The sequence below is a fragment of the Cyanistes caeruleus genome, unplaced genomic scaffold (assembly GCF_971803275.1).
Source record: "Cyanistes caeruleus unplaced genomic scaffold, bCyaCae1.hap1.1 HAP1_SCAFFOLD_169, whole genome shotgun sequence".
Classification (NCBI taxonomy): Eukaryota; Metazoa; Chordata; class Aves; order Passeriformes; family Paridae; genus Cyanistes; species Cyanistes caeruleus.
The window spans coordinates 18,248-44,357 of NW_028255957.1; the positions used below are offsets into that span (position 1 = coordinate 18,248).

Consider the following 26,110-nt stretch of genomic DNA (forward strand, 5'->3'; position numbering starts at 1 on the left):
CACCTGTGAGCATCTGAGTGGCTCAGCAGGTCTCTGACTGCTTCCTCCTGGATTACAGGGGGCTTCTGCTCCCTGTCCCCATCTACCAGCTCAGGGGAACACCTGTCCTGAGGAAATCCTGTCTTAATGTTGAAAACTGAGGCAAAGAAGGGGTTAAGTACCTCAGCCTTTTCCTCATCTTTGGTAACCATATCCCCTCCAATAAGGAATGGAGGTTGTCCATGGCCTTCCTTTTGCCATTCATGTATTTCTAAAAACATATTTATTATCCTTCACAGAAGCAGCCATGTTAAGCTCTAATTGAGCTTTCACCTCTCTGCTTTTCTTTCTGCATGACCTAATGACATCCTTAAAGGCCAAACGCTGCTGGAGCTCAGCCAGCCCTGGAGCTGGGAGCCTTCCCTGGGGAGCCTGTTCAGTGCCCCAGCAGCCTCGTGGGAAAAACCTTTTCCTCACATCCAGCCTAAACCTGCCCGCCTCAGCTCCAGCCGCTCCCTCCACTCCTGTCCCTGGGCACCAGAGGGAAGAGGTTCCCGCAGCCCCCAGCCAGGGACCCGCTCCCAAGGCTGCTGCCATGGCAACCAGGCCTGGCACCAGCTGGGATGCTCGGTTTCCATGGGCTGGGCTTCAGGAATGGCATTCCCCAATTTCCTGCTCCTGCTGAAACCGCGCTGCCGCTCGCTTCCCTCCCACCTGCCATGGAAAGCACAAAAGGCAAAGATCCCAGGCTGGGATAAGAACAATTTATTGAGAACAGCAACGAGATAAGGCACAAACAGGAACAGAAAAAATTTTGGTAACAGAAGGGATAAGACAAACTATTTACAGGGAAAACTAAAACACCACCGACTGTTTCTTCCTGGACATGCATTTCCTCCTGCCAAGAAAGGACACCCTTCTACTCCGGTGAGAGAGAGGGAGTCTTTTCCTGCCCCTGGCAATGACCTGAGATGGGATTGAATATAATGACAGGGCCATGATGAGACTCTTGCATTCCTTGATCCCACATCATGACATTGCCATGGGCAGGAAGAGGTACAGGTGTCTTCCCAGCATGGATCACAGGGAACATGGATCACCAGGTCACTTCCAAAGTTGGTCCTCCAAGCAGGGATGAGGCTGGAGCTGTGGAGAAAGCTCTTTCTGCACCTCAGGGCAATCACAGGGTTTCCCTTACTGGTGCCTCCACTGGTGTTTGGTCAAGTGAGAGCTCTGCCTGAAGCTCTTCCCACACTGGGGACACTCATAAGGCCTCTCCCCAGTGTGGATGCGCCGGTGCGTGACAAGGGTGGAGTTGTGCTTGAAGCCCTTCCTGCAGTCGGGGCAGCGGAAGGGCCTCTCATCCGTGTGAATCCGCTGGTGCACGAGGAGACTGGAGCTAGTCCAAAACCTCTTCCCACACTCGGGACACTCGTAGGGCCTCTCCCCAGTGTGGATCATCTGGTGGATGGTCAGCTGAGACCTCTGTCTGAAGGTCATCCTACACTCCCCACACTCATAGGGCTGTTCCCTGGTGTGGATCCTCTGGTGGATGGTCAGCTGGGACCTCTGGCTGAAGCTCTTCCCACATTCCACACACTCATAGGGCCTCTCCCCAGTGTGGATGCGCCGGTGGGTGATGAGGTTGGAGTTTCGGTTGAAGCCCTCCCCACAGTCAGGGCAGCGGAAGGGCCTCTCATCCATGTGAATCCGCTGGTGCCTGAGGAGATGGGGGCTGGTCTGAAACCTCTTCCCACACTGGGGACACTCGTAGGGCCTCTCCCCAGTGTGGATGCGCTGGTGGATGATGAGGTGGGAGCTGCAGCTGAAGCCCTTCCCACACTCCCCACACTGATAGGGCCATTCCCCAGTGTGGATCATCTGGTGGCGGATCAGGGTTTTCCTCTGTCTGAAGCTCTTCCCACACTCCAAGCACTTGTAGCGCTTCTCCCCATCCTGAAGCTGCTCATGGACCACCAGCTCAGAGCCCTGGCTGGATCTCTGCCCGCCTTCCCGGCACAGGGTGGGTCTTTCCTGCTCAGAGCACCCTGGGATGGGTTTGGAGCCCCTCCTCCTGTGGGATCTCTGGGGATTTTCCTCCCCATTGGATTCCTGCACCGTGGAGCTGCTCAAAACGGCCTCTTCCATGAGGTTCTGCCGTGGGGATTTGTCCTCTCTGGTCTCCATCCTCAGGTCCTTGTCTGGGGGAGGAAGGACAAGGAGAGGATGGGATTTGCCTCCGTGCCAGGGGGAAGGGGAAGGAGATCCCCCCAGTGCGTCCCCGGCAGGACGGCGTCGGCAGCGAGGTTGTCCTGCAGCCGGGGGCCAGGCTGGGCTGGGAGATGGAGCAGGAGAGAGGGGGAAAGGGGCACTGACTTCCTCCTCACCTGCCTGGGTGTCCTGGGGCATCTTCCTCTTCCTCACAGCAGCCTCCTTCTCCATCTGGCCAAGGTTTGGGAATGGGAAATCCTGGTTTGAGGAAAAATACAGTTCATGAGCACATTGGAATAGGGGGTTCCTCCTGCCCAAGTCCATCTTTAGAAATCACAAGCTATCCATAAAAACCTCCCAAACACCAAGATTCAGCCCTGAAAATGTCTCCCAGGAATTCCCCATCTCTGGTCTTTCCCCTTGGTGTTCAGAGGTTCCCCCCGTCCCAGCTGCTGGGGGTCACGCTTGTATTGGGGGTCCCCTGTCTACTCAATCCCTGCCTTCCCCAGGCTGCTGGAAGTGCCAGGAATCTGAAAAGCTCCCCCCATTTCTATCTCCCCACTTAGGGATGCTGGTACCCCCCAGTGTCCCCCCAAGGGGCATTTTCCACTCAGCTCTGCAGTCATTAAGTCGCAAATATCCCCTCCCAAAAAACCCAACCCAGGGACCCCCCAGGACATCTGGGCTGAGCTCCCCCTCCCTGGTCACCTGTGGCATGGGGGGTGATGATCCCACAGGTGGGGGACTGTAAATTCAGGGAGTTCTTGACCTCTTGGTTCCTTCTCCTTTCCCTGATCCTTCTTTGTCCCTCCTCTTCCTGTTGAAGTTCATTTAAACAATTATGGTCTGTCCCAAGGGAAGAACTCACCCTTGGTGTTGTATAAGGTCAGTCCCTACCTACCCTCCCTTTTCTTTTCCCTATCCCACTGGCTGTAACCCCCCTGTATCCCCTGGCCACCCTCTCCCCCAAGTTTAAGAGACAGCACCCGAGGAATCTCAGCCTCTTTCTTACCCCGGGCGATCCACATACAATGAACCCAGGACCACGTCTCATAAGTTTGACCCTTCTTTGTCTAAAATACCTTAGGTCCATGTTGGATATATTTGGAGACCCCTTCCCGCCCGTGTTCTGTGAAGGGCAGACACATCCCCATGGGGGACGAGAATGAAGGGGTTTGTGGAGTATTTACAACATTTTCCTCCCTCTCCTCCCCTTCCATCCCTCCTCCTTCTCCTCCCTAATGCCAGCTCCTTCTCCTGCTTCTATCCCTTCTCCCTCTCCTTCTTCATCCCTCCTCTTCCATCCCTCCTCCTCCTCCCCCAGGAGCAGCGACACCCTCGGTGCCCCGTTCCCAAACCCCTCACAGCCCACGGCAGGAGCGGGGATGGAGCCGGGACAGGTCGGGATGGGCAGCGCGGGGCTCTCCGCTGCTCCCACCCGCTGGGGACGGGGGGAACCCGGCCCGGGGAAAAGGAGAGGGAAACTGGGAAAATTGGGGGCTGCAGATCCAACCTGGGGCTGGCTGGGGACCCTGGCTGGGGACTGCCAGCCCTTGGGGATCCTCTGGGGAGATGTGGGAGGGGGGAACACAGAGAGGGCTGGGGGATCCCAGGAGTGGCAGCACTGGCAGGGACTGGTTTGGACTGGGGTAACTGGAACCTTACTGGGGGAACTGGGAATCCTTGGGAATGAGCACAAGCATGCTGAGGGCACATGGGATATACTGGGAGTGTCTGTGACCATCCTGGGGAAATTGAAGCTGGGAACAATGGGAACCATGCTGGGGACAACTGGGAGCAACTGGGAGTGACTGGGTCTGCACTGGGGGCAACTGGGAATTACTGGGACCATGCTGGGAGGGTCTGGGATCATCTGGGGAGGGACTGGGACTATACTGGAGGCAACTTGGTGCAACTGGGATCAACTGGAAGGTACTGGAGCCATGCTGAGGGGAGCAACTGGGAGTAACTGGGAAAGAAGGGGATCATTCTGCGGTAACTAAAACCTTACTGGGGCAACTGGGATATACTGGGAGTGTCTGTGACCATACTGGGAACAGCTGGAACCACACTGGGGGCACCTGGGGGTGAGTGGGACCATGCTGAGATGGACTGGGACTATTCCAGGGACAACTGGGATCATACTGGTAGGAACTGGGAAGAATTGCAACTATTCTGGGATTACACTCAACTGGGATCATACTGGGATCCCAGTGGGAGCAGCTGGGTCCCTGCTGGCTGAGACTGGGATCCCACTGAGGGTGACTGGAATCATACTGGGATTGACTGGGAGTGGCTGGGAACAACTGGAATCATGCTGAGAGCAACTGGGAGGAGCTGGGAATGACTGGGAGCGTGCTGGGGCTGACTGGGATATACTGGGAGAGACAGGGAGTCCCAGGGATCACACTGGAGGCTACTGGGGTCACACTGGCACTGCCAGGGAGCAACTGGGGGCCACTGGCCTCATACTGGGAGTGACTGAGATCAGACTGGGAGTGACTGGGATTAGACTGGGATCAGACTGGGAGTGTGGCGGAAACTGGAAAACTGCGGAAAAAAATGGGAAAACAGGATAAATTCAAGGAAAATAGAAGGGAAGAAACAGAAAAAAATCAGGGTGAAATAAAAAAAAAGGGGGGAAAAATCAGGAAAAAATTGGGGAAAATTTGAGAAAAATGGAAAAATTTGACAAAAAATTGGGGAAAGGCAGAAAAATTTGGGGGAAAAAAGAAAACTCAAGGAAAAAATGGGAAAAAGGAAAAAATCAGGAAAAGAAAGTCAAAAAAATCTGGGAAAAATGGGGAAAAAATCAGGACAAATAAGAAAAGAAGGAAAAATCATTAAAACTAGAAAAAAATGGGAAAAAAAACAGAAACTCAGGTAAAAAACTGGGAAATAACTTGGAAAAATTGGAGAAAATATAGAAAATAAAGAGGTTAAAATATGGGGGAAAAAAAGGGAATAAATGTGAGAAAATCTGGAAAATACCCAGGAAAAATCAGGGAAAAATTAGGAAATTTGAGAAAAAATTGGGAAAAAGCTAGAAAAAAATTTGGGAAAGGAAAAGAGAAAAATCAGGAAAAATGGGAAATACATGAAAAAACCTGTAAAAAATTGTGAAAAATCAGGGAAAGTATTAAGAAAAGAAAGCTGAAAAGACCCTCGGAAAAATCAGGAAAAAATTGGGAAAAATATTGGAAAAATCAAGGAAAAACCAGAAATATTTGAGAAAAAATTGCAAAAAACTCAGGAAAATGATTGGGGAAAACCAGAAAAATTTGGGAAAGGAAAAGGGAAAAATCAGGAAATAAAATGGGGAAAAAATGGGAAAAAATACAAAAATGAAGGAAAAGTTTTAGAAAAAATTGGGAAAAAAATGGGAAAAAATCAGAAAAATAAAGAAATCGTGAAAAAAATCAAGAAAAATCAGGAAACAAATAGGGAAAACCAGGAAAAAGATTGGGAAAAAATTGGGTAAAATTGAGAAAAAAGAGAGGGAAGAAACCTGGAAAAATCAGGAAAAATCAGTAAAAAAATTAGGAAATACAGGAAAAAACAGGGGAAAATTGTGAAACAACTGGAGAATAAGCAGGAAAAAACTGCAAAAAGAAGAGGGAAAAATCAGGAAAAAATGAGTGAAAATAAGGAAAAAATTGGGAAAAAACAGGGGAAAAATCAGAAAAGAAAGAGGAAGAAGACCAGGAAAAAAACTGTAAAAAATTAAGGAAAAAAAATCAAGGAAAAAATGAGGAAAAAGAAAGAGGGAAAAAAAATCTTGGAAAAATGGGGAAAAAAATTAGGAAATAGCCAGCAAATATTTAGGAAATGAACATGAAAAAAATCCGGAAAAATTAAAAAAAAAATGGGGAAATATGGGGACAAATCAGAGGGAAAAAGCCAGAAAAAAATGTGAAAAATATGTGAAAAAAATTGTGAAAAATGAAAGAAAAATCAGGAAAATAAAAAGAATAAAACCTGGAAAAAATCAGGGAAAAAAATCAGAAAAAAAAGTTTAAAAAATGGAGGAAAATCAGGGAAAAAAAATTGGGAAAAACACAAAAAATTGGGGAAAAAAGCAGAAAAACCAGAAAAATTACAGAAAAAATTGAGAAAAAGTTGGGAAAAAGACAGAAAATTTTGGGGAAAAAAGAGGGAAAAATCAGGGAAAAATCAGGAAGATTTGGGAAAAAACTGGGGAAAAAAAAAGGAAAAAATGGGGAAAAATTTGGGAAAATTCAGGGTAAAATGAGGGAAAAATCAGGAAAAAATGGGGGAAAAAAAGAGAGTTAGAATTATGGAAAATATTGGGAAAAAATGGGAAAAATCAGAAAAAAACCAGGATGAAATCCCCCAATCCCATTTTTCCATGGAATTTTAGGAACTGCCTAGCTGGGAGGTCGTTGAAGAATTTACAGACGTGGGAATCCAGGGATTGGGGAAAGGTGGAATTGTGGATGAGCTGGTCCAGATTTTTGGGAAGGTAGATTACCTGGTCCTATTCAAGGCTCCAGAATGTTCGGATGAATCCTATGCCTCTTTCTGGCTGGAAATCATGGAAAAATCAAGGAAAAATAATGGAAAAATCATGGGAAAGCTGTGATTCAAATTCATGGAGTTTTTCCCCTAAAGAACCCTTTATTCCAGTCAAAATTTCAAATTTCCCCCCCCCAGAATTTGAATTTTTGGGATGATTAAATAGGCAAGATGATAGATTAAAATAGGAAAAAATAGGAAAAAAAATCACAAAAATTGGGAAAAGATTGAGGAAAAATGAGATAAAAAGGGGAAATTGAGAGAAAACAAAAAAAAATGGGGAAAAATTTTGGGAAAAAATAGGATAATAATGCGGAAAAATTATATGAAAATGGGATAAAAATGAGGAAAAATAGAGCAAAAACTGGAAAAAAATATGGGATAAAAATGGGGAAAAATTGGATAAAAATGTGGAAAAATGGGATAAAATGCAGACAAATTGTACCCTAACAGGGAATGACTGGGAGTGACAGGGCTCATACTGGGGTGCCGAGGAAACTGGAACCACATGGGCAGAACAACTGGGCAATGCTGGGAGCAGCCACTGCCGGCACCGGGAGCCCCGAACCCCTTTCCCGGCCATGCCGGACCCGCATCCCCCCGGCCCCTTTGCCGGGGCTCTGCCGCCACCGCCACCGGGACCCCCCAAAAACACCTCCCGGGGACCCCCGGGGTGCCCCCGAGGGGCATCTGCGGCTCGGCTCTGGAGCCCTGCCATCCCCAAACATCCCCCCCAAAAACCCTAAAGCCAGGGAGCCCCGGGGTATTTGGGGCGAGCTCCCCCTCCCCGGGCACCTGCGGGATGGGGGGCGATGGTCCCGAAGGAGCTGCAGATGCAGAGAGCGGGGAGCGCAGGTGGAGCCTCCTCTGCCTGCTCCAGCTCTTCCTCCTCCTGCTTCTCCTCTTCCTCCTCCTCTGTCCCTCCTCTTCCTCCTCCTCTGTCCCTCCTCTGTCCCTGGGCGTGGTTCGGAGCCCTAGGGTGAGCGGGGCCGGGCCGGGACACGATGGGAAAGGGCTGGGTCCCCCCCAAACCGAGCTGGGGGCAGCGGAGCTTTGGGGGAACAATGGGAACGGGGCGGGACAGGGGAACAGGGGGAGGTGGGAGCACTGAGGGTCCCCCAGTTCACCCCAGGAGCCCCAAGCCCCGTCCCAGCCCCCCCAGTTCCCCCCGCAGCCCCGGCTGAGGGGGGCTCAGCCCAGGAGCCGCCGTCGTTCGGGGCTCCCCCGAGTGCAGGAACGGGAGAGTTCCCGGCTCGGGGAGGCCCCAGCACAGGAGGGGATCTTGTCCCTCTTCCAGAGCCTTCCAGGGTCTTCAGGCCCCTCTCAAGAGGAGTTTTTCTCTTTTTCAGGTTTTTTTGGGGGGGATCCCACCACTACAGGGGTGTTTTTCCCTCCCCATTTTAGGGTGTTTGTGCGGCCGCAGCCCCACAAGCCCCTTTTGAGGGGGGATCATGACGGCTTTAAGTGACATTTTTAGGGGTGTCCCCACCCCAAGCCCCTGTAGGGGATGTTTTGTCCCCCAGGGTGGATTTTGGGGGTTCTCTCTACCATGGCCGCTTTAAGGGCCCCCGGTGTTGTCGGGTCCCACTGTAACTCCTCTTAAAAGGGCAACACCGCTCCCGTTGGTTCCGGCAGTGGAGCCCGGGAGGGGTTGGGGGTCCCGGGAGGGGTTTGGGGGTACCTGGGCAATGCGGGTGGCAGTGCTGGGGACCCCGTGCTGGGTTTGAACCTTCTCACTGCCCACGGGCAGCATCAGCGTGTTCAGGGAGATCCTGGGGGGCCCGGGGGGTCACCCCAAATCCCAGGGACCCCAAATGCTGAGGGACCCCCCAAACTGCCCTCACCGCTGGATCTGCTGCAGGCAGGGGGCACCAGCACTCGGCCCCCACCCTCCACCATCACAGGGGGGCTGTGGAAGAAATCTGGGGGTGCACGGACAGGTCGGGTGGGACCCCCAAAGTCCTGGGGGAGGGGACACGGGGGGACTTCCAGGAATTCCCATTATGGGGGAAAGAAGAGGGACCAGGAAGAGTTTGGGGGGCTGGGTGGGTAATGGGAGGGACCCCCAGAAGTCTTGTGGGTGGTGGGGAGGGCAAAAAACAGGGTGACCCCCAGGATGGGTTTGGGGGGGAACCGGATTGGAGCTCCCATGGCAATGGGATGGGGAGATCTGCCCATGGAATTCCATGGGAATGACATGGCAGTGAGATCCGTCTACAGAATTCCCATGGGAATTGGACAGCAGTGGGATCCATCTGTGGAGGTCTCACGGGAATGGGATGTCTGAGATCCATCCATGGAATTTCCATGGGAATTCCCAGGTTCCCAGATTTTGCCCTCACAAATCCCACATTCGGATTCCCATATTCCCATGGGATTTCTGCCCTCCCCACCTTTACACTCCAGCACCTCCTGCCCATATCTGACATATTTCCGGAGACATTCCCTGCAGCTGTGAGCCAGGGAATTTGTTAATCCCTCAGCCTGGATCTCAGGGATCCCCATGGCGGTGCCACAGTTGCCATCGCAGCCCCACAGATCCCCCAGCCCCGGCTCCCCCCGCTCAGCCCCGCTCTGGCTGTGCCGCTGCTGCAGCATCTGCAGCTCCCCGCTGCCCCCGTGCCGGTGCCGCTCCTTGTGCCGGCCCTGGCTATCCCAATATCCCAGCCCTGGCTATCCCAATATCCCAGCCCTGGCTATCCCAATATCCCAGCCCTGGCTATCCCAATATCCCAGCCCTGGCTATCCCAATATCCCAGCTCTGGCTATCCCAATATCCCAGCCCTGGCTATCCCAATATCCCAGCCCTGGCTATCCCAATATCCCAGCTCTGGCTATCCCAATATCCCAGCCCTGGCTATCCCAGTATCCCAGCCCTGGCTATCCCAAGATCCCAGCCCTGGCTATCCCAAGATCCCAGCCCTGGCTATCCCAAGATCCCGGCTCGGCTCCGCCCGGCCCCGCTCGCTGCGGCGGCGCTGGAAGGGGATCCCAGCCAGGGACCCCATGGACATGGACTGCGGGAAGCCCGGGCCGGGCTCCGACAGCGCCGCGTGCAGGGAACGCAGGGAGAGGAGAACTGGGGGGACATTTGGAGGTTTGGGATCGGGGGGGTCACGGCTGAAGGAAAGGGGGAACGGGGAGAGCCGGGAAGGGCATTTGGGGATGCCAGGAGTGACAAGAGGGGAGGCTAGGGCTGGCTAGATGTGGCATGGCTGGAGTTCAGGGCGTTCCTGTACCCAGGAAAGGGAGCTCCAAGGGTCCCCGCTGTCCCCATTGCCAGGACAGGGCAGGGAAAGCCGGGATGGCTGGGAATAGGGGTCCCGGGTGTCCTGAGTGCTGAGGAAAGGAGGGGCTGGCTGCTGGGAGAGGCAGGAATAGGGGTCCGGGGGGTAAATGGGTCAAGGAGAAGGGGGCTCTGGGGGCTGCGGGAGGCGGGATGGCCGGGAAAGGGGTGCAGGCGTTCCTGGTGCCGGATAAGGGGGTGCAGGGTGGGACGCACGGCCGGGAATGGGGGTTCGGTGGGATGGCGGCGCCCAGGAATGGGGGTTTAGGGGCCCCTCGGCGCTCCGGAATGGGCGATCAAAGAGTCCCGGTGCCGGGGTCCCCCTCACCTCTCGCCGCCCCCCGGGAGCGCCCCCGGCCCCAGCGCTGGAGCCATCGCGCTGCTCCGCTGCGGCCCCGCCCACAGCCCCGGCCCCGCCCCCAGAGCCGCCTCCGGCCCCGCCATTGGCGCCGCTCTTTGCTGCCCGCCAGTGGCAGCCCGAGGCTGCAGTGACGTCACCGGTCGCCGGGCAGATCCCGGCGGCGCAGGGCGGCCAAGGCGGAAGCGAAAGTGCCCGAGGGAGCGCGGGGGGAGGGGACGGGGCAATTCCAGGGAATTCCCCTGGATCCCCTCCCGGGATCCCCCGGGACCCTCCTCGGCCGCGCACTGCGGGACCCCCGGGACAAACTGGGCTGAACTCCCGGGCCCTGCGCACAAACTCTGCCTGCAACCCGCCGGCTTCGGCCCAAAGCGGGGGAAGCCCCGGCATCCGCGGATCCCATTTTTCCTGCGGCTGCGGCTCCCCAGCCCCGGCGGAGCAGGAGCGGGCGCTGGGAGCCCGAGCCCCGATTCCCAATCTCCTTCTCTCTCTCTGCTGCTCTCTCCCTCTCCTCTGGGTGATCAGAAATGCCAGAGCGGCTGGAGAGCCCCGTGCCCAGCTCGGCTTTCCCTGGAAAGGGAGGCCTGGGGGTGCGGTGCCCCGGGATGGCCGGGAATGGGGCTCCGGGGGTCCCCGGGCTGACGGAACCGGGGGATCCAGGGGCTGCCAGGGGAGGATCCCCGGGAAAGGGGGTGCAGGGCGCTGTTGGTGCAGGAGAAGGGGGTGCAGGGGATCCTGGAGCTGGGGAAGGAGATGCGGGGGGGTCCCAGGGCCCAGGAATGGGGATCCAAGCGGGTCTGGAAAAGGCTGAGCAGGAAATCCAGGAGTGCAGACCTAATTCACATCAGAGACACAGAAATCCCGGTGCAACCAAACACTAAGGCCTCCACAACTTGGAAACAATGAACACTAAACCAATGGATTTCTATGGGTTCAGACTGAATAAAGTTTAGGAAACATCTAGTAAAACTCACATGTCATGGAATGATTTTCTCTGCACATGCAGACTATGTGTGGTTGAAATGATTCTGTTCAGAATCAAGTCATGCCTTATTTCTCTGGAGACATTGTTGGAGAGTCTTTGCTTTTCAGTTTCAGTGAATGGATTACACCATTAGAAGAATTTTTCGTAATAATTCTACTTTTCTGTTGTCAGTTCTGCTTGGGCCAGGGGTGTGAGAATCAGTTTTTGGTCAGAAGAGAAGAAAAAGAAAATACTTGATTTCTTTCTAATTTTTGTTTTTATGTTTGTGCGTGGCTCTTAGTGATGACAAAATTATGGTATGGGTTTTTCCATGTTCACCTTTAAGCTGCATTTTGAAAACCAGAAGACCTTGAAATGCGGCCCTTTAAAAGGTAAATAGTTAATAGAAAATTGTATTAAAAAAAAAAAGAAAAGAAAATTGTAAGGGGGGGGGGGGGGGGGGGGGGGGGGGCGGTGGGCTCCATGTGAGTCATCTCATGGCTGCCCTGGAAGAGAAGCTTCATTCCAGGCAGCCAGGACAGGAGCTTTAGAAATGCAAATTAACACCCCTGGGGCAAAGCATGGACAATGTACCAGGGTGTTCCTGCCTGGGGGAGGATTTGGCCTGAATTCCTCTGCCCCTCACCCCAAGCTCTGCCTGGGGGCACAGATGGAATTTGCACAGCTAAAGGCAGAGCCCATAGTGAGGATATCTGACTGACACAGAAATTGGTTAAGCTGCAAAGGAAAACTGCAAATGGACAATGTTGTGAAAATTTCACTATAAAAAATGGGGGAGAATCATCCCACTCCCCACCTCAACTTGTGCTCTCACTTTCTATGTTATATAGGGTGAATTAGAGCACTGGGGTTTTTTTGCTACCCCAAGGGAAATCAGTTGGGAATCCAAGTACGTGCTGATTTAATTAGAGAAAAGCCCAAAATTGATGCAGCCCTGGCTGGAGGGAGCACCAAAAAATGGGGAAAATACGAACAGCCACCAGAACAAATCCTGCAACACCATGGGCCAGCCCCGGGGAACCCTAATGAATTCATATCAGGAGCCAGAGAACTAATTTATCATTTCCATGATATAATTAGATTACAGGATGTCCTCAAAATAATACCAACCAGACAGCTCCAGTTCCTGACTTTCTTCACAATCAATCCACCCAGATGAGGAATACAACATTTCACCATGGGATAGAGTCACATTATCTTTTAGCAGAAAAAGGAGGCAGAGTTTGTGGAAAATTAAATGACTCAAACTGCTGCTGGCAAATAGATCACAAAGGAAAAGTGGAGAAACAGATAACAAAAGATATAAGAAAAGAGCTCATGTACTGGTCCAAATGTGGAAAGGATGGGCATGGGCAACATTTCTGTGGTTCCCTGGCAGACCATGGGTTAAACAAATGCAGTTTCTCCTCTTATGTTCTACAGCAACTCTCATCTTTTCACCATGCAGGACACCTTGCTGAGTGCAGCTCATTCAGCAGCTGAGCAAGGGGATGCAGGGGGCAGCCAGGCCTCCTGAGCCACAAACGGCTACAAAAGGACAGAGAATGAGGGCACTGAGAGCAATCCCAAAATCAAAGAACACCCAGGAACTAAAAACAGAGTCAATTAGTGAATCTGCTTGCAGATAGGGCCAGGGACTTGCACATAAGGAAGCAATGGGAGAAAGCATCAGTTTCAGAAAATGTTACTAATTGACAAGGACCGCTGCTCTGACAAAGTCCCGCTAAATTCCTGAACTTCCAGAAGAACAAAGACTTTACAGAGCCATCAATATCGGATGTTCTACAAAAGTGGTGGGTACATATTAACCGGGACATGCAGGAGGCAGATGGGGAAGTCTGAACCTTCCAAGCACCTCCGCCAGTGGGGAAAGGGACAGGGACACGCGGCCGGGAAAATCAGGACAAAAACGAGGCCGCGTCCTCCAGCAGCTGGAGAGAGCGCACGGCAAATGCCCCACGGCCTCTCCCTTTGGGCAGCAATAAAGTCACTCTCACACCGCTCCTCGGGCTCCTTTGGCCACACAAACCTCTGGCGCCGGGAATTTGCCCGCCCAGCCCCGGGCACAGCGCAGCCACCTCCGGGCTACCGACACGAACCGGGACGAGCCAGCGCTGCTCCGGCACCGGCTCCTGCCGAGGCCCCAGCGGGAAGGAGACCGCGGGCAGCCGCTCCCGCAGCGCCCTCAGCCCAGGGCCAACACGGGCCGGCCACGGCACAAGCCACCCGCCACAGCCCCCCGCCGCCCCCTCCCGGGCCCGCAGCGAGCCCCGAGCCCCCGCAGAACCGAGCGCGGCTCCCACCTGCGATGGCTGGGGCCGCCTCCGAGCTCCGCCGCCGCCTCACCGGGCTCCGGCCGCTGCCGCCGCTGCCGGGCCCGCACAGACGCTCCGGCAATGGCGGCTCGCCTGCCCCACGGCCGCCCTTGGGGGCGCCAGCGGGGCCGGGCTTGTCCCTGCTCTGCCCAATCAGCGCGCGCCGGAGCCACGAGTGACAGCAAAAGCAGCCAATCGCAGCCAGCGGCGGGCTCTGCACACGGCATAGCCCCGCCCCGCGCTCTCAGGGCCCGCCCCGGGCTGTGTGAGGGGAAGGGCGGAGATGAGGAACAGGCCTGGAACGGGCCCGGCCCGAGCCGCCATTGAGCTCCCAACATAAACAAAGTTCTCCGCAGCTCCCGGCCCGCCTTTCCCTGCCCTGGGTGTTCGGTGGCTCCGGCTCAGCGGGAAGCCCTGGAGCCTCACTTCTCCCAGCTCTAATTAGGTGCCTCAGTGCATCGCTCGGATTTCCCCCAAAAAGGGAAAACTGCCCCAAATCCCTGTGGATGAGTGGGGGAGGAGAGAGATTTCTGGCAGAAAATTCCAAAAACTCAGTGAAGGATTGTGAGAAGTAAATTAATACCCCTAAAACCAGCTTCCCCCCACCCCTCCCTCCTCCCAGCTGTACCTCCTCCCCCGGCACTGCAGGTGCGGTGAATTAAAGGGCCAGGAGACCTTCTGCTCCCATTAACAAGCCTTTATTAGAGAGAACTGGGCCTAGAGGTGGGGCCTCGGGGTGCGCGCCGCCGCTGCTCCCTGTGGTCGATGTCGAGGATCACACAGGCCTGTCGTCATCCACTGTCAGCAGGACCAGAGCCTCTATCCTCGCCAGGATCACCCAGAGACTCTGTCTTAGGCTCAAAGGTCTAGGGGTGTCTTCCCTCTCAAGTCCTGCCCAGGTCATGGCAACCAGCTTGCCGGACTGGGATTGGCACACCCTGTCTCCCCAGGTCCCCGCTGCCTCCACAGTGGGGTCCTCCAGATGTTCCCTGAGCGTGGCTCATTGTCCAGGGCTGTCTTTGCTCCCAGGTGGTAATATGATTTTAATATGCACCCATGTGCAAGTCTTTATGGGAAATGGGGAAGTTCATCCTGGGCAGCAGCGGCTAAATTGCCTGACGGGTTGGAAGAGAATAAGGGATGGGGATACAAATGCAAGGATAAAACAAGTACGAACTTCTTAACAGTGAACCCTTTTGGGACTTACAACACCAAAACCCCTTATCCAGGGACCTAAACTGGGATTGGAACAGGAACATATAATTTGAACATTGGGATTTTTATTTATAACAATATCCCCCCTCTTTTAATTTGACCAGGCATCAGCCTGCGTCAACTTGCTGTTTCAGGCTCCTGGTAGTGAAACTTGTTTAGTCTTTGGTATTGGTCATATACCCTTTTTGCTTCTTTCCGCTCTGAACTTTCTAACATTAGGATCTTAGTTTTTCCCTTCTCTTGGGTTATTTCTAACGAGTTGTAGATCGTCCTGCTAGACTCTATTACTGAGGTAATCATTCTGATCATAGATGGGATGACACAGGAAAGAAATAACAGTCCTGCTAGTCCCGCTATACCAATGAATGCCACCTTTTCCCACCAGCCCTTAAAGGACCAGAAACTATCCCACCAATCAGTATTCAGGATTGGCATCCATTCTTGGTTCCCTACATAGGAGATTTTTCTGATCTCTTTAGAAATGTTCCAGATTACTTCACTTTTATCATCTATTTCTAGGCAGCATTCAGAGGTGTTGAACTTCCCACAGATTTCCCCCTCATCAGCGAGAAGGTAATCTACTGCTAGTCGGAGTTGGTACACCAGGTACATCAGGTCTGGGAGAGGTGGTCACTTATATGATCAAGAGCCAGGGCTGTTTTGTTCCATGTTATTTCAATTACAGCTTGGAGCCTGATTATTCTGTTTAACATGTATATTGGGGTCCTATATCCCCAGGACCCATCCTGGGCCCACGTCGCTGGCCCATAAGTTCTTATTATTTCCTCCAGGGTCCAGACTGTTCCTTTCCAATTCTGGGTCCCTCCTGTGCTTATTACACTCCTCTTCTTCCTTTTTAGCGGCCTCTTTAGGTTGTCATATAGTGGTACTCCAAGCTCTGAGCCAGCTTGTTTTGGGAGCAGGAAGAAAGCTGGCTTTATCACCCCAATCGTGCAGCTACCTGACCAGTCTCCTGGTAGATGTGTATAAGCTGCATCCCCGCAGATCCAAAAGAAATCATCTGGGGCTTCCCCAAAACCCTCCCTGTCTTCATAGGGGTACTCCCAATGCTTTGATAGGCTTCTAATTCCCCAGAAGGGATTGATCCCTTTTTCTGCACATTCATAAAGGTTATATCCTTTGTGATGAATGCACCCTTTTTCCCTTTTCTCTAAGGACCAATATCTTAGGTTGGGCTCTTGGGGAACCCATTTAGTTCCTAGATTCTTCGTTATATCTTTTGCATGCCATCCGCCCCACCAGGGTTCTATATCTTTTTCCAATTTGTAGAATACAGTCTTCCCCAATTACCTTAGCCTTTAATTCCCATTTTTCTCTTCTCCTATACCCTGGTGTGCTTTGGCCTTCCCCAGTTCATTTTATGCTTAGAATTTCTCAAGGTTTCAAGCTAATTCCCTCCCAGGGCCAAATATCAGACATTTTAGTACTCCCACACACCCAACAATCAGTTATATTTAATTCCTTGCTGATGTTTTCAACTGAATCAATGAACAAGTTCTTCCCACTCAAATTTTCCCATTCTTCATTTCCCACCCTCATGTCCACTCTTTTCTCCTTTACCACATCAGGTTCACCTTTTACTGGTTCGTTCTTTTCAAAGCACAGCCAAGTATCCCTCATGGGACAGTCTCCCAGAAGACGTTCTCTAAAAGTGGCCGTATTTCTGGTAATCCAATATGTTTTTCCGTTTTCTTGGCATTCTTCTAATTGTGATTTGTTGTAACAAGAAGGACTCAAATTTGTGTGGACCCTTACCAGGGACCCTAGATTTTCCCCATCATACAAGGGATAATAACATTTCATGCAAGAGTCTGTCCCCATGGCATTGGTGAGGTGCATTGCTATCACCAGACCTACCATGAGCCTTGTGATGATCCTTTTAGGCTCCCTCCAGTCCGTGACTCCCAAGAGTCCAGCAGGAACCATGTTTGATCTCCCCTGGTCTTGCCTCTTGGGGTTTTCCTCACACTCTTTTGCGGGTCTGGGTCCAAGGCTTACGGCTTTATTATTTCTTTTGTCCTTCTCCTTTTTACTGTTGTCGTTATTGGTCTTGGGAAAAGCTGCCCAGGGAGGGATATAGTCTTGGCTAGGAAATTGGAGCCTTATTCAGCAGGGGCGGGGGGGGTCTTTTACTTTTTCAAATAATAATAATAATAATAATAATAATAATAGTTACAAGTTAACCACAACTGGAAAACACTTTAACATTAGTTCACAAACTTTAAAGAAACACTTAACCACAAATGTTGCAGCCAAGAGATCACTTAAAAACATATATAATTCCAGTTCCTGATTGGGGACTTTAGTCTCTGGGTTTCCTTCTTTAGGTTATTTTCAAGTCCTTGGTGTTGGGGACAACAGTCCAGTTAGAGGGATCTTTTTCAGAGTTTACTTCCCCATCTGGTGGTGCCACTGGTCCTTTAACTCAAGTCACGTGTGTCCACCCTTTTTCCCGGGTTCTCACAGCCGTATGTGTGTGAGTTGAACTTGGTAGGGTCCTTCAAACTTTGGAGTGAGAGGAGAGTTAGCCCCAGATTTTACCAATACCCAATCCCCAGGGTTGATATGGTGTGTGTCTACCTCTAAGGGAGGAGTTTGAGGGAGATACCCTTTTTTCCTGAGGTTTTCTAAAGTTTTAACAACAGTTTCCAAATACCTCCTTGAGGTTTCTTCCCCTTCCGTATACTGGGCAGTGCTGTAAGGAGTAATTAGGAAGGGGAGTCCAAATAGCATTTCATAGGGGTATACCCCTAAATCTGCTCGAGGTCGGGTTCTTATTTGCAACAAAGCCAAAGGGAGACATTTTATCCAATCTAATTTAGTCTCCAGAGTCAGCTTGGTTAAGGTCATTTTTATGGTCTTATTCATCCGTTCTACCCGACCGGAGCTCTGGGGATGCCATGGGGTGTGTAACCTCCACTTTATCCCCAGGGCTTCAGTGGTTTCCTGGAGGACACGGGCAGTGAAATGGGGGCCTTGGTGCGAGTCTATGTTATTGATTAACCCATACCTGGGGACAATATGTTCCAAAAGTATTTTGACTACTACTCTCGCTCTTTCATTCCAAGTGGGAAAAGCCTCTGGCCAATGGGTCAGGTTATCTACGATCACTAGCAGGTGTTTGTGTCCCTGTGCTAGAGGCATTTCTGTGAAATCAATTTACACATTTTGGAAGGGTCTCTCCGCTAGTTCCCTTCCCCCTGGTACGGGTTTCGTCATCACTCGTTGGTTTACCCTTTGACACGTTACACAGCCCTGAGTGATGGCCTTTGCTATATCATAAACCCCTATGCAGATGTTCTCCCTCAAGAAATGGTCACATAGACCCTGCGTCCTCCAATGTGTCAATTTGTGTATTTCATCCAATACCCTGCTGTTGCAGTCCACAACTCCAGGATCTCGTCCAGGGAAGCAGCAGGATTCTGGGGACCAGCATCAAACACCAACCGAGACGGGCTCCCGTTCATGAAACCATTTATTCAGCATGGGAACAAAGTCAGGTCCAGAACAGAGAGCTCCGAACAGAAGCACAGCAGGGGTTTTTGAGGGACAGAACTCTCAAGGGTTTCCACCTTTGAGGGTGGAGTTCAGGGTCAGGGACCAGTAGAAGCACACCAAGGGAGAATCCCCCAGGGACTCAAACCCTATCAGAACTCCTGGGCTGCCCTTCTCAACGGGTTTGGGGTGGGACAATGTAACTCTTTGTCTCCCTGAGGCTGCTGCCACATCTGCTCCTTTCTTATCTATTTATTTATTTATTTATTTATTTATTCAAATTTTAATTAGGAGCTTAAAATGTTCCCAGACATACACCTTAAAATCTCACCTCCTCCACAGAGCACCCGCTTTGCTTTGTGGGACAACAGAAACTCAGTAACAAAACACATTAAGCAAACAGAAAAAACAAAATTGAAAACAAACATTTCAATCTCGGACCACGCCGGGCAAATTAAACAGTGATGGTACTTAATGCAAACATAATGGTTTTTTATGTCTCTTGCAGTTTAGGATTCTCTTTGAGGAAGGGTGCAGCTCTTAGATCTCCTCTCACGAGGGGCAGAGTTCTTCCATCTCCAGTTTCGGCTCTGGTTCCCATGTGGGCATTGCTGCTTTAGATGATCTCGGTGAAACACTGGCTTTGGGAGCTCAGTTCCAGTTTCGATTTCCCCGGAGGAGGTGTTGCCCAGGATGGAAAAGGCAGAGCCCCCAGGGGTGGAGCACCGAACAAAGGGGTGGGAGCGAAGCAGGAGTTACTGGGGGAAGGGAAGGTTCGGGGCTGGAAAAGAAGGAGCAAGGTGGGAAACAAGGGATCCCAGACCGCGTGGCCAGAGCCATCTTGGGATGGGGGGGGAGGCCGGGATGGACTTTCCTGGACCGGGAACGGGGAATATGGAAAGACAGGGGGTGAAGGAGGACACGGAACAGCGGGCAGACGGCAGCAGACCCGCATCACTCTGGATGTTCTCCGTCCCTTGCCTGCATTCAGGAAAACAGGGGATGGGATGGCAGAAAGACACCGGGGTGACGGGGAGACAGCAGCAGCCCTGAGCCATCTTGGCTTTTTTCACCCTTTGTCCTGCCCTTAGGAACAGGGGAAAGGGGAAGAAACAGGGAGGTATACACCAAAAAAAAAAAAAAGGAACTTCACAGAAGACAAAAACAGTCCACCAGAAGAGCCATACCGTCCATAATCATCCATAATGTTAATATAATCGTCCATAATGTTAATATAATCGTCCATAATGTTAATATCGTCCATGATACGTCTCGTTGGGTGATGTAAGGTGTCCCAGTGTCTGGTCCCGACTCCCACACCTCCGTAACCCCTTTTCTTCCCCATGCCCGAGGCACTCCCAACCCAGCCTTCCTGCCAGGTACTCTCGAGTCCTCATTTCTTAGGCGGGGGTCTCGCCGGCTCTCAGGCCATCAGCCGGTGACTTACGAGGTGTCCATGGAGCCGGGTCCTGCTGTTCTCTTGCTTCGCTGGATGCCACGCATTCTCTCACCATATGTTACAGTCAGCAACCTCAGGATCTCGTCCAGAGAAGCAGTAGGATTCTGGGGACCAGCATCAAACACCAACCGAGATGGGCTCCTGGTTCACGAAACCATTTATTCAGCATGGGAACAAAGTCAGGTCCAGAACAGAGAGCTCTGAACAGAGGCACAGCAGGGGTTTTTGAGGGACAGAACCCCCGAGGGTTTCCACCTTTGAGGGTGGAGTTCAGGGTCAGGGACCAGTAGAAGCACACCAAGGGAGAACCCCTCAGGGACTCAAACCCAATCAGAACACCTGGGCCGCCCTTCTCAAGGGGTTTGGGGTGGGACAATGTTAACTCTTTGTCTCCCTGAGGCTGCTGCCACACCACTATAATATTTTTTCCCTTGATCTATCATGCTGAGCACCATGCAAGGCTGTAGAGAGGTCAAGACAACCTCTGTTTTTAAAACTCTGCCCTGCAGCTATTCCTTACGGTGCTGTCAGCAGGGAAGACATTTTGTCTTCTAAAACTTTACTTCTGATAGTTTTTCCCATCTGAAAACTATCTGGGCCAGGGGCAGCACCCAGGGACCTGCCCTGCCTGGGGGAACTTATACCTGGATCTTATAACTAAGTATCAGAAACAAGGGCACACACTCTGTATTCCAGACTCCAACATTTTATTCTTATTCTCAATTTTCCATGTTTTAAGTACTACTACATCTTCATCTACTTCAGCTTCTACCTCTTCTTCCTAATATTCCTATTCTAATTCTTTATCATTTTTTGGTTTCTGGAGGGTCTTATGCAGGTTTGGGTGGGGGGGGGGGGGGGTGTTGGGGTTTTTTTCTTTCCTACTACTACTTCCTAAACACAACTTTCTTTTCCTTTGTTAGAATTGTGTGTGTTGCAGTCCAGCAGGCCGCCGTGGTGTCCTGGGAGCAACACCTCCTGTCTGTGTCCATTCCTCATGGCCAAAGTGCCCCAGGATCAGCATGGAGTCCTTTCCGGAGGAGAGGAAATGGCCTTGGAGTCCAGCAGGGAGGAGCTGGAGCCAGTGTCCCTGCAAAGGGCCAAGAGCCGTGTGGCTGTGGCCCTCGGGGACCCGGTGCAGGGGTGCCGCTGGCGGTGCCAGGCTGCCGCTGGGAGCCGATGACTTTCCAGGTGCCTTCCCGGCCGGACGATGGGCCGGGATGCGGCGCTGAGCCCCGGCAGCGAGGGTCCCCCCTTCGGGTGCCGCTTTGGGCTGCCGTGTGCCCTCGGGGAGCCGCCCCGGGGGTGCTGCAGAGCGGCCGGGGCCGACTCGGCCCGCAGGGCCAGCGCAGGCCGGGGCAGCCCGTGTGGCTCCCTCGGGGCTCTGGGCAGGCCGCGGGGCAGCCGCCATCTGCAGCCCGGCGCTGCTGGCAGCGGGCGCTGATCCTGTGGCTGTGCCGCCAGGCAGGGGCAGCGGAACAGCCCCTGCAGCCCCCGCAGGGCCCACAGCGCCCGCAGTGCCTGCCTCAAGAGCGAACGGCCTTTCCTGTGGGGAAGCGGCTGCCCAGGAGAAGAGACATCTTCCACCGTGGCTTGGGCTGCCAGAGGGCCAGGCCCGGCACAGAGTTGCTCTTGCGGGCACAGCTCAGGCTCCTGGCACTCCACCCAAGCTTCTCGAGGGACAGGCAGCAGGATTCCGTCTCGGGCTAAATCTGCCAGTCTCTGCTGCCTGGCCTCTTCTCCTTCCTCGTGCAGCTCCAGGACGCTCACCTCATCCCAGTCATCGTCCTCCCGCTGCCAGGCCTTGAGTTGGCTGCACAGGATGTCGCAGTATTCCCTGCTGTCCTGAGCCAGCTCTCCATCACTGTCATCATCCCAGCTGGACCTGGAGGATTTTCTCTTTGCTTTGCCTCCAGTCACCTCCTGGCCATCCTGGCACAGCTCTTGCTTGCGGCAAGCTTCCCAGTCCAAGAGTGCCCGGCGGCTCGTGCCTTCTCCTGGGGACAGCCGCTGCTCAGGAGATTCTTCCCAATCTGAGAATTCCTGACAGTGATCGCTGTCCGCCTGCCACGGCTCCTGCTCCCTGCACTCGCCCCACTCGGAGACAACTGGGGAGGGCTCTTGCTCCCTGCCCTCATCCCAGTCCCAGAAATGCCAGTAGCTCCCCCATACTTGGACCAGCTCTTGCTCAAGGCCTTCATCCCACTCAGAGAGCTCCTGGCAGCTCTGGGCTTCTCCTGGGGACAGCTGTGGCTCAGTGCAGGCTTCCCCTGGAGTCCCTTGCTGGAACTTGTTCATTTCTCCTCGGCAGAGCTCTGGCTCTTCCTCAGCGCAGGACTCCACGGCTCCTCTCCTCCCTCTGCTTGCCCTCTCAGCCTCCTCCTGCTGCTCCCTCAAGGCCTGGGCTCTCTGTGAGCCGGGCCAGGGCCTGGGGGGCTGGGACTTGGGCTTTGCCTTCTCCTCCTCTGTGCCTGCAGTCCTCTGGCACACACAGGTACCTGGACACAGCCACTGTCCTGGGACTGACCCAGGCCCCACAAGCCCTTTATATACCCCCCAGCCGGGGCGGGGCTCTGCCATGTCACAATGGACTTTGGGCACCGCAAGGTCCCGCGTCACCACGGGCCCTGACGCACCGTGCCTGTGTCACAAAGGGCACCATGGCACCCTGTGCCTGTGTCACAAAGGGCACCCCGGCACCCCATGCCTGTGTCACAAAGGCCACCCCGGCACCCCGTGCCTGTGTCACAAAGGGCACCCCAGCACCCTGTGCCTGTGTCACAAAGGCCACCCCGGCACCCCGTGCCTGTGTCACAAAGGCCACCCCAGCACCCTGTGCCTGTGTCACAAAGGCCACCCCAGCACCCTGTGCCTGTGTCACAAAGGCCACCCTGTCACCCCGTGCCTGTGTCACAAAGGGCACCCCGGCACCCCGTGCCTGTGTCACAAAGGCCACCCCGGCACCCCGTGCCTGTGTCACAAAGGCCACCCCGGCACCCCTTCAACAGCCCAAGGCACCAGGAGCGGCCTGGAGCAGCCCAGGCCTTGGGGGATTGCAGTCCCTTCTTCTGAGCCGCTCCTTCAAATGATCAGGAGTGGCTGGGGCCAAGTGAAGGTGCAAAAGGAGACCGTGTGTGTCTTCCTTTGAAAGACAGGGGCCTGCTAAGGGAGGCAGGAGGCTCCTTTGCAATGGAAAATGTAAACCCCCTCGCTCCCAATTATTATCCCTTTGAAAGGCACTCTCTGGCAAAGATAGGAGGACAGGAAGAACAGTTTGTGCTGCTTTTGCATGAATTGCTATTTGGTGAGCAGGGAAGAAGCCCCCCATGGAAATGATTTTACTGAGAGGAGCTGCTAAGCGAGAGCTGCCCCTGTGCCAAGCAAAATCCAAGAGCTGGCTAGCTGTGGGAACTGACTACCTATTAAAGCATTTAAAAAGCTGGATCCACCTCCGTGAGATTGACATTTTGCAGACAGGCAAGCCCGGGAAATCTCTCTCTTGCTTCCACCTTTGAGGAGGTACCTGGCTGCCGGTCGGGCCGGGCCCCGCTGCACTGCGGCCCTTGCAGTCGTGCTGACAGTGGCTGCAACAATCCTTAAAGCTTCAGGGTCCCCTGACACCCGGGAAACCGAGGAGGAAATTAAAGGAGCGGGTTCGCTGGAGTCCCCAAAACCAACTGGAATAGGAAAATCAAGTAGGGATGAGGCCCATAAAGCCTGCGCAGCACAGGAGCAAAGTGCAAAGACCAGGCCTAGAGACAGACACAACAATATCTAGCGGAGGTGTGAGGGCGCAGTCTGAGGGCATGGGTCCAGACACAGACTGGGGTTAGAAAGATGAAAAATACTGTGACGAATTGCAATCAATCGGGGGAGAGACACGGGAAGATTCTAGAAACATAACTTTTAGTGGGGTGACTTGATGAACGTATGAATTGCCATCAAGCCTTTGGCAAGTGCTTCCCAAGGCTTGAACTCAAAGCCTGCTGCTTCAGGGCTGAAGTCTTTCTGGCCCTGTGTCCCAGAAGGGCTGAATCGCACAGGCTCGGCCTGGCGGGGCCGGGCTGGCCCCAGCAGTGACCGGGTGGGGATGGGAGGTTGTGGGACCCCGGCTGAGGCTGGGCCGGACCACGGCTGCTCACACCTTGCTGAGCCTAAGCCGTGCCCCGCTGCCGGCCCCCGCTGAGCTGGAGTCCGCTGGGCTCCGGGAGGAGCTCCGGGTGGGTCCAGGCCCCCTCGGCCATGGCCTGACGCTGCCCGCCGCGGCCCTTCACACCTGGGCTAGCTCTGCTCACTGGCCGCTGGCAGCGCCAGGAATGGGGAACGGTCTGGGAGCTGTTTTCCCTAGACTGAGCCTTCAGAGCCTCTCCGCCACTCAAGGCTCTGCGGGTCTTGGCGTCGTGGGCTTCAGTGAGGAGATGGAGGAGACCCAGAGTCCAAGCAGATTTCCAGGAACAGGATTTATTGAGGGAAAGGAGCGGTGACAGGACAAGGGCTGGAAAGACACACAGGGACCCAAGGACTCTGAGCCCTGAGCACTCCTGTGCTCTCCAATTTAAAGAGGGGAGGGTACAAACCAAGGACCAATGGGAATACAGTATGGGAGGAGTCGGGAGGAGGGTTCACAATACTAGGAGCCAATAGGAGTAACATTTGTGAGGGGCAGCAGTCGCAAAGCCAATGGGGCTTCGAGTAAGGGATGAAAGGCAGGGAACTTGCTGGAACAAAGGGTTGGGTTTACATTGAATACAGGGACCAGGGGCAGGCTAAAGGTGATAGACAAGGAAGGTTCAGGAAAAAGGGGAGGGGTTTACAAAAACTGACAGGAGGGCAAAACCATTACAGAATCATAGGGGCATAACAGCAGGAGCAAACCATTCACTTAATAACCAGAACAAAATAAACAGACTGCAACAATGGCCCGTGCGGCACACTGTAATTGAAAGAAATTGACCAGGAGACAAGACTCCCGTTTGATGCCTTTATTAGGATTCAGCTCTTGGGGTGTGGGGGGCCCAAGGGATTGCTTCCATCACGGCCATTCCCACACTGTCAGCTCCAAACAGGAGACACAATTCAGCTTTGCAGCACACACTGCAGAGCTGGGGCTTCCGTCCTCATGAGAGTAGTCAGGGACCTGTCGTCGTGTTTCACTGTCTAGGGCTGTCAGTCCTTTCCAATCCTCTTAGGTCATGGTGATGCAGGAAGATGGTTTCTAAGCAGGTTTAGGTGATGCAGGGAGATGATCTTGCATCATAGCTTGCTCAAATATGTTTCATTGTCCTTTTATTCCTCTGTTAGCTCATTGTTTTGGTGTCCTGCATGCCTTAGTTTGCATTTTACTCGGTTACACAGCTTCCTGGGAGTTTCTTTCTTCTAGTGTGGCACAGGGACCATGGGAGTTGCCTCGTTCTGTGGCACACCTTTCTAATGGGTTGCTTTTGTTAGTTGGATTTAGCCCCCATGGGAGCAGCTCTGTTACAAGGTAGCAGGGAAGTAAGGAGAAAGGGTACAGGAATGTCTCATAAGAACCTTTAAAACACTTCAGAAACTGCTAAGAAATTAACATTACTAATAACCATCGGAGTAAACAAGGGGTACAAGGTTTACAAATGGGATAAGAACATTAACTGTACATAATTAAATACAGTATTTTATCCGGGGTGGATTTCTTGAGAGATTTAATTCATGACATGTGCCTGCAAGGACGCGGCACCTCTCTGAGCTGGGGGAGAGGCCAGGGCTGCACAGGGGGGATGTTGTTGGCAGCTCCATGAGGACGCTCTGGGACGCTGCCCTGGGGTGTCCAGCGCAGTGGAGATGGATCAGCCCCTGCTCTGCTGCTCCTTCCCATCTCCCCCAGGGACCTTGCAGAGCCCCAGCCATGCTGTTTGCCCCCAGCCTGCCCACGGCCAGCCTGGGGCTGCTCACGGGGGTTTTCTGTGCTGAGCTTTGGCCTGGCCGTGTTCTTGAGAGAGCCTGGGCAAGGAGCCTGGAGCCCCCAGGCCCTGCCCTGAGGCGTCAGCGCTGCCCCAGCAGTGCCCATGGCCTGTCCCTGCTGCAGCCCCGGCACTGCCACCCCCAGGGCTGTGCCCGGCCCCGAGAGCACTCAGGCCCTGCAGCAACACCAGGGCAGGAGGGCAGCGGGGCAGTGGCACGGGAGCAGCACTGGCAACACCAAGTGCTGCTGCTCCTGGGCACAGCTGCTGTGCCAGCACTGATCTGCCCCAGCTCTGCACACAGACACTGC

General features: G+C 53.3%; 1 protein-coding gene across 1 annotated transcript; it reads right to left on the reverse strand.

Annotated features, from left to right (window-relative positions):
• Window positions 1–729: 729 nt before the first annotated feature.
• LOC147645794 (uncharacterized) lies at window positions 730–7,630 on the reverse strand. Its single transcript, XM_086874201.1, has 4 exons — window positions 6,683–7,630; window positions 2,899–3,007; window positions 2,367–2,448; window positions 730–2,180 (listed from the first exon to the last, which is right to left on the reverse strand). The coding sequence occupies exons 2-4, from the start codon at window positions 2,905–2,907 to the stop codon at window positions 1,174–1,176; spliced, it is 1,098 nt and encodes a 365-aa protein (XP_086730327.1). The 5' UTR covers window positions 2,908–3,007; window positions 6,683–7,630; the 3' UTR covers window positions 730–1,173.
• Between the last annotated feature and the right edge of the window lie 18,480 nt (window positions 7,631–26,110).

Coding starts and splice junctions, on each gene's coding strand:
- LOC147645794 (XM_086874201.1), bottom strand. Junction 2,181..2,366: donor GCCCCAGGACACCCAGGCAG/GTGAGGAGGAAG, acceptor TTCCTCCCCCAG/ACAAGGACCTGAGGATGGAG.